This window comes from Xenopus laevis, chromosome 3L (genome assembly GCF_017654675.1).
Source record: "Xenopus laevis strain J_2021 chromosome 3L, Xenopus_laevis_v10.1, whole genome shotgun sequence".
Taxonomy (NCBI): domain Eukaryota; kingdom Metazoa; phylum Chordata; class Amphibia; order Anura; family Pipidae; genus Xenopus; species Xenopus laevis.
In genome coordinates this window covers 21443581-21460912 of record NC_054375.1, presented here as the reverse complement: position 1 = coordinate 21460912, position 17332 = coordinate 21443581, and the positions used below count along the sequence as shown (strand labels likewise).

Here is a 17332-nt window from a genome sequence, read left to right as displayed (position 1 = left end):
GCCACCAGGTGGTGTTTCATCTGTTACATCAAAAAACTTAGATGAAGTATTTGCATGCCAAGAGAATCTCACCTTATTTACTGCATCCACAAATTTGACACCTTTGTACGATACCGTCAAAATAATCGTGGGCACCTTTTTCATTTGTTCTGTTGATTTCTACATGAAGAAATTAGGATTAGAAAGTGGGGAAGTTGCTGATCTAAAATTATAAAGGGCATTTTAAAAAGACCCAAAAAAGTAAAACTATATAAACAGTGATAAAAATAGATTGCCTGTACTGATTTATTTCCTTTGTTGCATGATGGCTGGGTTTGTGTCTTACTGGACAAGGCAGCTGTGATTTTCTTTGTTTTGGTTTAAGGACCAGGAAGAGATGGTCCTTCTACCTGGTTCAGAAAGGATCCATTCAGTTAATGTCAAAAACCAAAAGTATTCAGGAACATGTTAAACCATCAGCGCTCTGGGCTAAATCGGGACAAACTTATCAATCAGCCACAGGTCAACGATCCTCTCGGGAGAAGACCACATCAGATTGTTGATGTAGTTCTCACACAACAGAATTTGCTAATCTGCCTGATAGGTATCTGGGTGATACATTTTAATTTGACAAAAACAATGTGAGAATTAAAAAAGGTATAGGGGCCCTTCCAGCAATGGTGTTTTGCTCAGTTCCTTCCTTGATGGTTTTAAGCTCAATAATCGGCTAGTCAATTAATGCAGGTAGCAGCAGAAGAAGCAAGATGGTCTGCAAGGACTAATCAATGTCACCATAAAGCACCAGAGGGATCCTATTATGAGAAACAATGAAGTGCTACCCATGAACAACCGGGATAACAGTTTTACTGACACCATCCTTGCTCTGTTCAATGAGTCGGTTTAATAAACCCACAGGATGGGATTCCTCAAAGGCAAGAAAAAATGAAAGCAATAGACTACAGCAATGTAATAGAAATCAATGTGTTTATAGTCCTCTCAAAAGGCTTGGGAAAGAAGAGACCATCCTTTTCAAACCCACTGGGGGATTGTCATGAGATACATTGATTTTCCTAGATGGTGGGCTATTTTCTTCATCGATCAACGTCAGAGGAGCCCTCAATGTGACCTGCACTTCACAGCATCAGTAATAGCTAAAGTGTCTCTATATACAGTGTGTGCTGTACAGGCCTATGTGCTGGTTCCTGCTTTGTGATTCATTCATTTTAACAAGGACCATATCAGCAGTTACAGTATTTTTTTCCAATTTTTTCATATCTCTAGATAAAAAGTAAAGCACTAAAGATGCTATCGCACAATATATCTGTTCAGGAGCCAAAAAAGTGTATGTTAAACTATGTGTAGATAGTGTCCATACAGTAGGGGTCATTTACGAAGTGCTTATTGCCATGTTACTCATAATGCAGCTTCATCCAGGCTCACTGCACTTGCATTTATGTTTTAAAGGAAATTTGCTGCAAGTTGCACCAAATATTTTCAAAGTAAGGGTTAAGTCAATTCCATAACACGTTTCCAAAACACAGTTTGCATAATAGTGCAACCATATTTGCGCCCAGTGAATCAGATGCAATCTATTGATTCAAACAGCGTTTTGGACTTCTGCAGCACTTGCGGCTCTGGTCATAAAGGACTCATATTTTATTGCCACTGCTAGCACCACAGATATATGGAACAGAACTGACACCAATCAAAGATTGAGTTCCTTGAGCTAGGCTCCTGTAGCAGTTCATGCACCATCAAAATATGCAGGTATTGTCTGTTGGATGAAGATTGGTATATGCAGACGTGGGTGATTTTCAGTGGGTCTGTGAATTTGGTCATGGGTCACAAAGTGGGTTTATCTGTCTCCCTTCGCCTTGACTTAATTTCTATTGAGGTTAGTGGGTTGGGAGTTGGATAAAGCTGATGGTCAGATAGGACTGAGAAGGCTGTGTTGGTCAACTATTATTGCTACAGAAAGAGACTTTAATGATTATGAGTTAAGAGTAATTTTGTGTCTCTAACTAGTGATACCAGTTGCTGATGACCATTCCATCAGCTGCTTCAGTTTTTGGGAAATGTACTACTTTTAAGTTCTACCTACATCCATTTGAAAGCTAGGGACACTTTCAAGAAATTCCATTTGAATTCAATCATGGACCATGCGTCAAACGGTAGCTGCCTTTCCAAGGGGAGATCCAAAATTTGGGCTTTGTCTAAACTGCAAGTATGTGCAAACATAAAATTCCTCTCCACCCACACATGAGGGTATGAATGATGCACATTGTTAAAATGTTGAGATTCTCTTATAGGGAGGCCCAGACTTAGCCACGTGAAAATTAAGGGAGGTGAATGCCTCTTCATCTTCCTGGAAGCCAACTTGAAGTTTCATTAAGGTGAGATATGAGGCAAGCACTTATTTACACAATAGATATTCATAAAATGAATGGCTGAATGGTTGGAGAAAATATATATATAAAATTTTTTTTATATATATTGTTAGCCTGGTTATACGCCAACATGGCCTTGACTAAATGTTGGACCTCAAAGGGGAGTATTGAGTCAAAAAAAGGCTTAATACCACTACTGTACTATCTCAAAGTAAGCTGGAGGTGTCACTCTAAAATAAATGTACACTTAAATAAATGTACAATATTATGTGGTATGGGTAAATAGAACAAGATCTTCTATTTCTTAGGTTTCCATTTATACCTATAAAAAAAATCCTGGAAGCAGCCTAATTTAGCATGAAATGAAATGCCACCTAAATTACTTTATTCCATCAAATAAAAAAATGACATGTTGGAAATGAAGCCTAGATCACAAGGGACAGTGAGTAATTGCAGTACTGATCCTCTTATAAATTATTTAGTCTATGTAGAACATATTTCTGCACCAAGTACTACATTCTATATGATAGGGAATTTACTTTAATTTTTGTGCATGAACATGCAGCACCATCACGTTACTGATAACGGGGTCCCATATGCAAAATAAATCCCCTCTGATAGGCCTGCCTGTCACATGCTGTAGCACCAATTTTGTGGAGGTTTAAGGACGATTTGCTGCCTGTCATCTGCTCTGCAATATTTAATTTTTAATTTAGAACAGAGGCTTCTGTGGCTTCTACTTTATTGCTTGCTACAGCAATACAGCTCTAGTCATTGACCACAAAGGCAAACTGAGTTATAGACTGAATTCCGGCACGTTTTTCTTCCAACCGTGTAAATATGAATCAATAGTGATTATCTCTAATCTGAATTGGCCGACTAAAACTAAATGTAAAAGTTTGGGTTCAACTATAAATTAAAGCAAAGTGAAAGCATAAATTTTTAATATCAGCTCCCTTGCCCTGGATCATAGATGGGAAAAGAAACAGCAATGATATCTAATACAAGTAATTAAAAAATAAATAACTGGACTTGCTGAGTAATTATTGAAGATGTTTCACTGCTCATCCGAGCAGCTTCTTCAGTTCAACTGACTGGTGTGGGAAGTTCTCGCTGTCTCATATAGACTCAGAACACTTCACACATTCATTCATGCAACTCTCACAAGTAACACCTGTTTCTAGGAGTTGCATGACACATTGGTAATCCTATCACAGTAACTACACAGAATCAACACCTCTGTGAATTTCAGATGTCACCTCTCTGAAGAGTTGCAGTGTGCCGTTGTGATTGGATTGGTGCCGTGAACTTCCCACACCACTCAGTTGAACTAAAGAAGCTGCTCGGATGAGCAGTGAAAGTCACGCATCTAGAAGCCGAATGTACCAGCATATGCGCATGAACTAAGTCGCACATGCGCACTATTGCATTGGTACCAGTGTGGCAATTGAATCGAAGTAGCGCATGCGCTTTTACGCAGCGCATTTACGGAATAACGCCTGTGTGGGAGTATAATCATGGCACCCACCGGAAATGCGTCACTAACTCATGGCGCAACCGGAAGTGACATCTTTCAGCTGCGCTGCCACAAAGAATGCCGGTTAAGGGTATTTAATGGCTGCAACAGCACGCGACCAGCACCTATGCCCCTGAGGAAGCCGTTTTCACGGCGAAACGCGTAGGGCAGCATAGGTGGACGGTGGGAGATCTAGCTCCCATCCGCTCCCCACGTAGACAGGAGTTGGAGAGGGAGGGTGACATGGCAATACACTTACTAGGTACTACCCATTAATCGTGACTTTCTCCATTTGAAATAGCACTTTCTTTTCTAGTGGCTATTTCCCATTTTCACCGTCCACTATGCTAATGGCTTTTATTTTTAAGTGTTTTTTTAAGGCTAAAGTCCTGCACTGATCACACTTTATGTGATGCAGTGAGTCTGGTCCTGTGAGTGTGTTGTTTGCAGTGTGGGCTTGGCCCAGTGATTTCTAGTGTTTTTTAATACTTTATATAAAGTATTAAAAAACACTAGAAATCACTGGGCCAAGCCCACACTGCCACTTGCAAACCAGTTCAGGCTATAGTGTCAAGTTTTGTATAATAAAACACAATAAAGAACACCATTAAAACTTCACCTTTAATATTAAAGGTGAAGTTTTAATGGTGTTCTTTATTGTGTTTTATTATACAAAACTTGACACTATAGCCTGAACTGGTTTGCAAGTGGGTTCTATTATGGGGGAGGTGCCGTTGGACTAAAGTACCTGCCCCTTATACCCCTATCTTTTGTAGTTGTATAGCTAATTGTTGATCAAGGGACTGACAATTGCCATTTTGGAGTCAGGAAGGATTTCCCCCATGTTGTAAATTATGAGGGTGTTAGAAGTCAGCTCAGCATTCTATGATCTGTATAAAAGCACTCAGTATTAAGCCTTCCCGTGCATGTTAATTGTCCCTTCAATTATAGTAGGGGGTACATTATCCCTTCCAATACATAGAGTGATACTCAGAGTTCCCTGTATAACTCAGCCTGCAGCCTTGTACCTTTATTTGGTCACAGATCCCCTCAGTGACATCTAATGTCCTTACATTTTTCAACAGGGGATACTTAATTCCCTATAGTTTTTACAGATTATTCATATATACACATTCCACAGTAAAACACACATACCCTCATTTTTGAACACGCATCCTGTGTCGACTCTGTACCTCTCAGTTCCTTAATCAGCATTGAACCTAAATACTAAAATAAAAGTATATTAATATTTTAGTAACAATAACCCACCGACTAATAGGTAACAAAAAAAGTCAGAGTGATAGAAAAATAAAGTTTCATAATCAAAATAACAATTAGGTTGGCCAGAAAAAAAATTATTCTTCCTTGTTAGCTAGCTTCATAACATATATCTATAGAGTACCGTGTGGCTTCAGTTATCCCCTTATCTCTTTGGAAAATAGGTTCGCTCATGTATGGGCTTGTACTAAGCAGCTAAAATGGAACAGAACATGGCACACAGACCAGATTTTCATGGCAGAGTATTAAAATAGAAAATGACTAATAATATTGATATCAAGCATCAATTTTACTGGCCAGGCTGGAACCCTGTTTACGTGGGTAGCACTTTTGGTGCCTATATGGTAAATGTGCGGAGAAAAAAATCTTCCACCAGATACCTGCCACCTAAATCATGTGGTAGAAATGGGAGTGGGGTATCTGAAAGTTCATGCTGCTTAAAATGAGACAAGAATACCAGAATACAAAAGAGTAACTTTTAAAAGCTGAAATTCTGGTTATTAAACTGTAAATTCAGTTCTTCTAGTGCAGAGAGTACAACTAAGATTTGGCCTCCTCATCTCAGTCTGATGCTGATTTTGTGGGTAAGGATGGTGGCATTGGAAAGGCCCCCATAGGGTAGCCAGGTTCTCAAAATCACTCTGGTGTTTATACAATATTATATGTGGTGGTCCCCATATCTTGATGGCATTTGACTTTGCTCATTGAACCAGAAAAATTGTTACATAGACAAGACCTTATTAAAGGGGTGGTTCACCTTAAAGTAAACTTTTAGTATGTTACAGAATTGCTAATTCTAAGCAACTTTTCAGTTGGCCTTCATTTTTTCTTTTATATAGTTAATAATATATAGATAACTCTGTCTCCCTGTCTTGGGTCATGAAGCTGGCTCTCCTGCAATAAAGAGTGAAGAATATCTCACAACTACTTTTCTTCACACATGCCTGCCAACGGGGATGTCAGGGACCGAATTGTGTCTAGACATCGTGCTAGGCTGGTTTTACTGAATAGACAGCCTAGTCATTGAAATCATGTTTTATTTTTTTTACAAACAAACTTGTTTACAATCTGTTAACAAGTAGAGACAAATGTATTACAATTCAACGCTGTGATGAAAAAAAAAAACAGCAGCTAAAATCTAGGGACCTAGTTACTGATATTCGAATTTCTATTTTTTCACAAATCTGATTTTTCTTTCTACAAAATTGTGTTTTTTCATTTCTCTAAGGAGAACTAATTTAGGATGTACTCTACATATCTAGTGTTTTATTTAATTTTTTAACCTTCAATAATTCTCCAATACCATGTGACACATTTAAACGGAATATATGGGTGGCGTCTATTCACTCAAAACCGTACCAACAGCTGAATGGAATGCATGATTGCAAAGTGTGGCTCACGCCATTTGCACACATCTAAGGAAAGCGAGTTATCTAAGGAAAGTGAGTTAATACTCAGAAGAATATGACAAGGTTTATGGAAGAGTACACATTTGTTATTAGAGCAAATACGGATGGTTGTATGTTCAAATTATATTGGTTCAACTGGTAACAAAAAGTAAAAATATAATACAGAAAAATGTAAAAAACAAAACAAAAAGAATGACACTGGTGCCACATAAAAGCTTCCATACATTGAGAAAATGACCTATACTCCATAATTACAGTTTGTATTAAGAGTCTATGGTTCTTCCAGAAAAACACCCAAAACTGTTAATGGAACCAAAGGACTCATTTCAAAGTGGAATATGCTCTGAGGTGGGCATATTCCAGATTACTGGGCCACCAAAATGATTTGATAGTCCAGATGGCTCCCAAGCAATAAACATTGCTTGTATTTGGCTACCAGTAGACCAAATGGCAGATCAGCATCTAACTCCTAGATTTATTGATTTGGGCAAGTTGGATAAGACTGCTGTATTTTCCTACTCCCTCCAATATGCTTCAATATATCTTAATATGACCACTATAATCAGGGCAGCCATCAGGGGGGGGGCAGAGGGGAGAGTTGTAGGTGGCCCTGAGGGTAAGGGGGGCCCGGCCACGCCACACTTACTTGATTAGCCGGGCCCCACAGCTGCTGACTTTGGGAAGGCATGGACGTTTAAGGGGCCCTGGCCACCAATTTTCTTATAATGTGGGGGGGGGGGGGCTAGCCACCAATTTTTTTTCTCATGTGGGGCCTAGACACCAATATTTTTTAATGGGGGGGTTCTGGCCACAAATGTTTTTTATGGGGGGCCCTGACCACCAATATCTTTTTATTTTTTATTAAAATGTGGGAACCCTAGCCACCAATATTTTTTTGGTTTTTTTTTACTGTGTGGTGGGGGGCGGACCTGTGGGGGGGTGAGGGCGGACCTGTAGGTGGGGCTTGCGGTGGGCACTGCTCAGGGGGCCCAGTAAATTTTGTCGTATGGGGCCCTGTGATTTCTGATGGTGGTCCTGACTATAATGATTCAATAACTATTGCCCATAATAATGTATATAGTTCAAATATTGAAAAAAATATAAAAAATTTTCCTGAAATGCAATAAAGTGAAGAAAAAAAACAACAACAAAAAATAAGTGCACTGTATACCTTTGTCATCACAGACCAGGAACACTGGGGGTGAGGAACGGGATTTACTATGGGTCGATATTTTCCCCCAAATGGCATGCTCTAGACAAAGAAAAACATACTAGACATTTTCTGAAACTAGACAAACAAAGGAATCCTTCTGGCGGATCAAACAAAATCCGTCCCCAGATATCATATCATCCATAAAAAAAAATAATAATAAAAAAAAATACTTTAAAGCACCAGCCTCTTTTCCATGGTTTTAAATACAGACTCATTCATATTAAATGTATTTGTATTGCTCATACAGTTTTGCATTTAACACTGATTATTTCACATTTACAATAGATGATTTTATTTCTGCATGTTAGCAATAACAAGTTCATTTTTTAAATTTTGAAATCTTGCTAATCAGATGTACATTGTTGCATGTAAATATAGCTCTGGTATAGAAGAGGCAGTACTTTAAAGATTAGCTCCTTAAATTCAATGCAAAAAAAATTGTCAACGAAAATAGCATTTATTGCTCGGGAATCAAAGGCTGTAATCGAATGTAGAATAATCAACCACAATTAGTACATTCCATTTGTCAGATTTACAAGTTTCTCAATGTTTCCAGAGAAATAAATGCACTGGTTAAGTTGGCCTTTTACCACCGAGTAGTTCATGCTATAATTGCAGGATAAAAGAGAACTTCTCCCTGAATTAGGGTTTTATGCCACATCCAAAATGGTACATTTTCCCATTTCAACTGTCTCTAAAATAAAAGTTGCTTGTATATGAAATTTTTTTTCCCCAATGTTCAGGAATAGAGTTGCAAATATTCCACTTTATCATCTAGCGGCCCATAAGACAGGGTTTTTTAGTCTGCCATATAAAACCCAAAAATGGGACCCCATGCAGTTTAGACTGGGTCTCTGTGTGACATTTCTTCATACAAAAGAACTTATCATTATAATGACTTTATTGAAAACTAAGAGGCAGATTTATCCACATATGAATTCAACATCTATTTCACGATTTGTTTGCATCAAAAAAGTTGCATCAAGGGCAAGAAAAATCGGAAAATAGTATAAAAAAAATTTGGCTAGAAAGCTGGCAAGTTTGTGTAGTAGTTATATTAGCAAAATTCAAGCTAGTTTTGAATAACAATTTTCGAGATTCATTCAAAATTTACACCGATATGTAGAATGTTATTTCACTGTGTTTGAGTTGGTTTATTTTTCACATTTTTAGACAATTTAGTTTTTGAGATTTTTGTTTTTCAATAAATAAGCACATATCTGAGATTTTCAAGTTTTATTTGCATTAATAAAAAAATATAAGATAATATGTGGTGGTCCCCATATCTTGATGGCATTTGACTTTGCTCATTCAACCAGAAAAAATGTTACATAGACAAGACCTTATTAAAGGGATGGTTCACCTTAAAGTAAACTTTTATTATGTTATAGAATGGCTAATTCTAAGCAACTTTTCAGTTGGCCTTCTTTTTTTCTTTTTTATAGTTTTTCAAAAAGAAATAACTCTGTCTCCCTGTCTTGGTTCATGAAGCTGGATCCCCTGCAACAAAGAGTGAAGAATATCTCACAACAAATTTTTTCTGTACAAAATTTTGTTTTTTCATTTCTCCAAGGGGCAGATTTATAAAATTAAAACTCACCATAGAAAAACTCCTCCACTCCCTATTCATTCCTATGGGATTTTTAGAGGTGTGGTGATGATAAATATGCCTCTAAAAATACCATATGAATGAATAAGGAGTGGAGGATTTTTCCTGAGGTGAGCTGTAATTTAATTCTTCAATAAATCTGCCCCTAAAACTCAAGATTTATGAATTGTAAAAAACACAATTTTTCCACAATTGAGTCTTGCAAATATGTGAAAATGAATAAATCTGCCTCCCTGGGTTAATAAATGATCTCCATAAAAAAATATTCAGTTTAATTAAGGAGTGAATTTCCTTAAATACAGAGGTATTAATACTGCAAATCAGTATACCTATAAGCAATTTGTATTTCAGTGACAGTGTCCAGTTCCCCAAACAGTGCAGTATGACAGGACAATCAAAAGTGATTTTGGAGCATTTTTTTTCATGTGATTTAAGTTAAAATTAGTTTTCGTGATGGCCTCTCATCCCTTTCTGTCTGTGCTAGAAACAGAATTGAAAGTAAGATCTGTATTGACTACTTAGGTCTCGTGAGACCAAGGTGCAAATTTAAATGTAATTTTCCTGTTTCCTTTCATTTGGATTACATTTTGATTCAAGTGACCAGGAAAAACAGGATTCATTTTTTAATTGATTTTTTTTCCACCCACCCTCCCGATTTTCTTTTATTTTTTTTGTTTTACTGGAAATGAATTCTCCTTTATTTTCACAAATCAGCTGTTCTGTTTTACTAACAATGCACAAAGAGATTTAAAGGCCAGTGATTTTGATACTACACATTGTATACTTGTACAGCAACACACATAATCATTCCACGGGTACCGACAAAAGAGTTTGGAGATCAAGCAGGGATGCATTAATAGAAAGTCAACTTCTTTTAGGTATAACAAACATGATTAAGGGAAGGGAAACGGAGATGCAGAGAAAGGAAATGAAAGGGGGTGGAAAGGGTCAAGGAGGACAAAGTTAAGGGCACACCAGTATCCTGGAGAGATGCCTAAAGATCAGTGCCATCATCTAATAAATTACATATATAGATATATATAGAATCAAGAACACTTATGGGCCATTGAGAAAAAAAATCACAACTAAAACACAGACAGGCATATTTATAAAGGTGCGCAAAAATGGCTTTAATATACACAACACTTTGCCTGTCAAGCACCGACTGCTTTACACCACCATTTACTCTTTTATTTTCATTCTTACACCTTTATAAATATGAACCCTTAATATCTTTAGGATAAATTCTTTCCATACAGAGAGGGATGTCCAATCTCTTAAGTTTCCAGCTGTTGTCAACTTAAAATTAGTAATGATAGCTCGTCAACAGCGAAGAGTGGGCATCCCCGCTTCAGAATGTAGTACACAATGAACCAGAACTCTAGAAAGTTCACCAAAGTTTATACCAAGTTAAAACATACACAATCCTTAAAGGGATAATGGCTCCTAAAATCATTTAGGCTTAAGTGTATTAAAACAGATCTGCCATATTTGTGGGTCCATTATTTTGGAGTTCTAAGTGGGCCTTTCTTATTAGAGAACTACCCTTAAATATATGAAAAAGGAAACTGTGCTCAGTACATTTTAATTAAAACGTGTGTAGCATTTGTGGTCTGTGCATAGGAAGATCACTGATAAAATAGTAAAATAGTATTTTACATGTATTAAGCCTAAATATTTTGGGACATTCTTTCCCTTTAAAGCACAAAGGCGTAGATGTATCCAGTGGTGAGAGCTATTATAAAACATACAATCCTACTTTACATCTATACAACAATGTAATTAATTTGCAAACTTTCTTTGCTCTTCAAAAAACACCTTATTACAAATGCAGGAGGTTTCAACAATAGGAATCCAGGCAACTGGCACTACGTCAGCCATCTTGCTAATATGGAACATACGGAGCTCACTGTGTAGTTTTGGATTTATGCTATTACACTGGAACTGAATGACAGCATGGTGCTGTTTAGGAGTTGGATGCTTCCAAAATAAAACAGGAATGTACAAAAGAAAAAATAGGTTTTACTATGCAGGATCCTCTTGAATTCCTTGGTTCTGAAGATCCGACCAAAAGTTCTAATCCAACAACATTACTTTGTCTTTGGTACTTTCTAGAGTCTAACCATTATCGCCAGCACACAAAACATACTATACCGTTAAAGACAAACAGATCCTAATCAATAAATATTCTGTGTCTATGAAACCAGCAAGAAAAAAAATTTAAACATTCTCAGTAGGGAAGATCCCCCCTCCCAAAAAAAGCCAACTGCCAGCTCTTTACATGATCAAATCTCTTTAGCAGTATTCCAGGTACAATCGATATTAAGAAGATGAATGTCACTCTTTAAATACAAATAAGCCTGCTTGTCCATAAAGCACCAGACCGCTGTGGCCACAAGCTTAGACATGATTAAAGGATAAATAAATGGCATCGGGACAGAAAGCTGACTAGTCACTGCTAAAAGGCTGTGATCTCCTTGGGCTAGTGCAGAAACTCATAACTTCACGTGTGCCATTTCTAGCCGACTTCTTTTTTCAATTTTAGTTCTCCTTTAAATACAGTATATAAACAACTGGGGGGGAATATTATGTTGAAAGTAATAATAAATGATATACAATTATTATTCTTATTGATAATAATAGTAATAAAGCTTCTATTATTTATTAATATTACTAATGTTTTCATAAATAATATACATTTAATAATACAGGTATGGGATCCGTTATCCGGAGAGCCATTATCCAGAAAGCCCCGAATTACGTAAATGCCTTCTATCACAGGCTCCATTTTATTCAGATAATTCAAAAAAAAAAAAAAAAGAAGAATGCAGTACTAATCCTTATTGGAAGCAAAACCAGCCTATTTGGTTTATTTAACGTTTAAATTACTTTCTAGTAGACTTAAGGCATGAAGATCCAAATTATGAATAGAATCATTATCCAGAAAACTCCAGGTCCAAAGCACAGTCAGCGCAGCAGAGTTCACGCGGGCCATCTTCAGCGCTTTGTTAATCTTCGGGAATTAACCACTATATCTGCGTATGCGCAGTTGGGCTATTAACTGCGCATGTGCTGAAAGTGACGAAAATTACCGAAGCGTCAGAAGAAGACCCGAAGATTACGGAAGTGCTGGAAGATGGCGCCTATGGGTTCTGCTGCGTTGACTCTGCAACGAGGGGTAATTACAGGCTATGGGGCATTTACAGGTGTTAACTCCCGTGTGTGGGGGGGGACTATGGAGGGTAGGGATTTTTATTAGCAAGGGGGATTACTTCTCCTTTAATGTTTATAATAATACTAAAAACAAAAAGGATCATATTTCTAGCCTACATCTTTTTTAAGTTTTAGTTCTTCTTTAAATATATTAATAACTGAAGAGATACTGAAAATAACCTTTTTTATTATCTATCATAACATTGTCTTTTATCATTTTGCCATAAAAGTATTTACAGTTGTTAACACCTGTGCGGGTGGGAGCAGGGACTATGGAGGGTAGGGGTTTTTATTAGCAAGGGGGTTTAGGTCTCCTTTAAGGGGCTTATTTACTACAATCTGAATTTATCTCATAATATTAATAAAAAAAAGCTCACCCAAACTCTCATGGCTGATTTTAGCTTATATATTAATAAAAAAACTTGATTTAATCGGATCGAGAAAAAACTTAATAAAATCAAGCAAAAACCATATACGCTCAAATGTTATGGCCTTTTTCCCCAAATCTCTTGATTTTTTCGAGTATTTGCCCAAAAACCCCGGGTTTTCAGGCTAAACCCAGCGAAGACCACGATAACTACAAATTGGGATAGGTGCCTCTCCCACTGGCTTATACACGACCTCGACAGCTCTAAGATGGAGGATTTTCGGATTCTGACTTTTTGCAGCATCGGGGTATAATAAATTTTAAAAATTCAAGTTTTGCCCCAAAAAGCCCAACCAGAAAAATTCAAGGTTTTATTAAATAGCCCCCTAAATATTACATTCATCTAAATATCCACTATAATAGTAGAAGATATTTAATAAATGTTAATAAAACCAATAATAAAATGTGAATTTTAGTTTTGTTAAAAAGAATACTAATAGATTCCATATTTTATGATTATATATGTATAATAATAATATTTATTAAAATTTTGTTGTCATTTATTTTTAGAGGTTAGATGCTTTTATCTGCAGCAACGGCTCCTTGCAACCTACTAATGAGGTTCCCAAAGGGTCCAGAAAAAGCAGTTATAGTGTATACACCGTCTATAACAGACCTATTACTGCATGTGCCGTATTCTCCCCTAAGAATTTTACAGTCGCTAAAGCGACACTTAAATATGGTTTTAATATTTCAATGTGAATGGCATCAGTGAGTCTTTGATTCCCTACGCTCAGCACTACCCCCCCCCCCCCCCGTCGCTGAATTGTTCATTGTTAAAGGCACTTAGTGCCTTCAGAACATCAGGCCCTGGGGATGATGTGGACATAGGTTTATGCAAAGTAGCAGCTAATTTATTTAATTACTAGTAAGGAATCAGCATTATTTTCCTGTTCTGTGCTATAAAAAAATATAGTTTACATTTTTGATTGCCTTTTTAGTGTAATTATACTGTAGGCAGGAAGGCTTCACCCTTTTGACCCCTACCTGCTCCCTAACATGCATGTTGTTTAGACAAACAAGTTAAAGGGATACTGTGATGGGAAAAAACTTTATATTTAAAAAATGAATCAGTTAATAGTGCTGCTCCAGCAGAATTCTGCACTGAAATCCATTTCTCAAAAGAGCAAACAGATTTTTTTATATTCAATTTTGAAATCTGACATGGGGCTAGACATTTTGTCAATTTCCCAGCTGCCCAAAGTCATGTGTGCTCTGATAAACTTCAATCACTCTTTACTGCTGTACTGCAAGTTGGAGTGATATCACCCCCCCCAGCAGCCAAACAAAAGAACAATGGGAAGGTAACCAGATAACAGCTCCCTAACACAAGATAACAGCTGCCTGGTAGATCTAAGAACAGCACTCAATAGTAAAAACCCATGTCTCGCTGAGACACATTCAGTTACATTGAGAAGGAAAAACCGCAGCCTGCCAGAAAGCATTTCTCTCCTAAAGTGCAGGCACAAGTCACATGACCAGGGGCAGCTGGGAAATTGACAAAATGTCTATCCCCATGTCAGATTTCAAAATTGAATACAAAAAAATCTGTTTGCTCTTTTGAGAAACGGATTTCAGTGCAGAATTCTGCTGGAGTAGCACTATTACCTGATGTGTTTTGAAAAAAACATGTTTTCCCATGACAGTATCCCTTTAAGGAGCACTAGCAAGTGTTTGCGACTAGGGAGCAACCTATCCACCCACCGTACGGCCAAGAACTAGGGGTAGGCAGAAAAGGCATGTGGCTAGGGTGCAATGGTGGGGGGGGGGCATTAGATGCATTCCTCGTTTGTTCCCTATTCCTAGCACGAGTCCCCCACTACTCAATCCTCATTGAAGCGGGCAGGGTGACTAGCTGGACTTTTTAAATAAGCAGTTTGGTGCTTGGGGTGTTAATTAATGACCCCAATTATTTCTAAATCAAGGGGGAACCTGGAGAAAGCAGAAAAAATATATCTATAAAAATGAACAAAAAATTGTTGAAAAAGGGGCCATGGAAGTTTATACCACTTGTTGGGCCAGGGGATGTAAGTTTAACTGGGCCCCACCCAACATATTGAAAAATCAGAACTGTGGGTAAAACTTTTACCCTCCCACCAGTTCTGATATCTATGGTTTCAGATAGCAATGGAATAAAGTGAAAGAAATAAACAATGACAATAGTTGAGTCTAAAAAGTTTTCAATAGATCTTTAAGAGGACTTGCCATTGGAGGAGGGAAGACAAGCAGGAGTCCTGTCAGTGTCCAAGCTAGTGGCTTGCTGCAAAAGGTGCAGGCACAGGGATGATCAGGGCAGGGTTGGGTGGATCGGGGCAGGGTTGGGTAATTCAGGGCAGGGTTGTGTAGACTTCTTTAATTATCCATTGTTAACTGTTAACTGTGCTTCCTCTGCTTTACCCCTTCAATATAAATCAAGGTTCAGTCTGGGTTCCAAAAAGTAATCCCGCAGCTTCTGAAAATGACCAAAGCAGGGGGAGCAAGATTCTCAGCCAAAGGTTCAAAGCCATCTCTTCCATACTGAATCTCACCACGGGAAGGCACCAGCCTTTGTATCAAGCACAAGCTTTTCTCCCCCATAGAGTTTTCACAGCTCTAGATTTTGTTACGGATATATTCCAGACCAAAGGCATGAGCCAAGGGAAAACATTTAAAGACTCGACGACAGACTCTGAAGGAAAACGTACCTCTTTAGAGCTGTTTAGTTTTAATTAAGTACTAATGTAGAGAAAGACAAGGCGACAAAGTTATTACCTCCCAGTGAAATCTCGTTAAACTTTTATCTGTCACGCGGTTTTCACGACTGTCCACCTCAGTATTAAAAAAAAAATCTGCTCTGGATTTTTTAACAGTGTTCTGGAAACTTAACAGCATAATTATTAAGAGGGGCAAGCAATATGAAAAGTAGAGCAATATTCCCCCACGCTCAATGATAAAGTCCAAGAGATTGACTTGAGTATGACAATACTTACATATGCTTTGTAGTCACAAGCTTGGAAGATGAGTTTCTCCGGGTGGTGCTGCCAATACTGGAATGGGATGGATCCGGTGCTCTCGTTGGGGGCTCGAAGACTGATAGAAGGTTCTCCCCAATCTCCTGTCTGAAAATCATATTTACTCTAGAAGTAACAAGTAGCATGTGAATTTAGTTAATTCTGCTATGAAATCATTGTATGAACACTATGAACAACCAACCAGGACAGGAGACACCAAAGACGCCACTGAACTGTGAAACAAACCAACAGTAAGACAACCAACAAAGAACAGTTTAGAACTTCCTTATTCATTATTTTAATACACAGGCTAAATGTAATTCTACATTTCCCCATTTCCACGGATTGGTTACCAGGCAGTAATCAATCAGGGACTTGGGAGGGCACATGGTTCATAACTGTTGCTTTTGAATCTGAGCTGAATGCTGAGGCTCAATTGCAAACTCACTGAACATATATGTCCTATGTGGCCACCCCTTCAAATCGCTGACTAAATGATAGTTAGAGAGCTGAAAAGCAGGAAGTAGTGTTATGGCTATTATGTTAGAGTCAGTTAGACATTCATTCACTCCAGCCTTTACAGATTAAATTTTGTTAACTATATTAGAAACATTTTTTATTTTGCACAGCCTATCTATTTAGCCAGTTTTTATTTTTACACTGAACTGTTTCTTTAAAAGATTGCCTTGAATTGATGTCTGTGGCTTTCAAGAGCATAAACCGTATAGGGTCTGGTTAGAACTTTTCCGCTATGGCTCCTTTGAGCCAGTTTGAAAGAAGTTTGGTAAATTCTCAGTTAAACAAGGAGATGGGTCTATATGAATTACATCTATCAGGAGGTTTTCCTTTGGGGATAAATGTTATATAGATACACAGTGCAGGATGTAGAAAGCCCTGTATCTTTTGATGTTGTGTGAAACCTCTATAGGTTCTGTTTGCAGTCAGTATTCACTACACTCCTGTTTTCTGATGCCCAGTTTTAGTTTTATGAGGAATATATGTGATGAACAGTTTGCCAAGTGAAATCAGATGCCAAGTCTAAGGGGAAAATGCAAATGAGAAGAGCAGGAATTCTGTAGAGCAGGTGTCCATGCCTTGGCTTTTCCAGGCCAAGTGAATAGAGTTCTTAATGTCTCTTTCTCTCTCTCAGAGCAGCTCTTGGTTTAATTGGGCTAATGCTAATTTACAGCTATCAGCCTGCCCTACATTAACTTCTCATTCTTTTGTCATTTGCACAAGACTATTTTACTCGGGGGAAAAAAGCCTTTTTTACATTGGAGATGCAAGGATACTGGTAATGAAATACCTCAA

At 37.7% G+C, this 17332-nt stretch overlaps 1 protein-coding gene across 5 annotated transcripts in view; it reads right to left on the bottom strand.

Moving 5' to 3' along the window:
* anks1b.L (ankyrin repeat and sterile alpha motif domain containing 1B L homeolog) overlaps window positions 1-17332 on the bottom strand; it is a 59554-nt gene that overhangs the window by 9023 nt on the left and 33199 nt on the right. For 2 of the 5 annotated variants that reach the window (XM_018251950.2, XM_041586032.1), the window contains exons 3-6: window positions 16001-16147; window positions 7741-7821; window positions 5038-5109; window positions 73-159 (exon numbers count right to left, since the gene is read on the bottom strand). In XM_018251950.2, coding sequence (XP_018107439.1) covers window positions 73-159; window positions 5038-5109; window positions 7741-7821; window positions 16001-16147 — 387 coding nt within the window. The remainder of the gene's footprint in view (window positions 1-72; window positions 160-5037; window positions 5110-7740; window positions 7822-16000; window positions 16148-17332) is intronic. The other 3 variants (XM_018251951.2, XM_018251954.2, XM_018251952.2) reach the window with 3 other exon arrangements.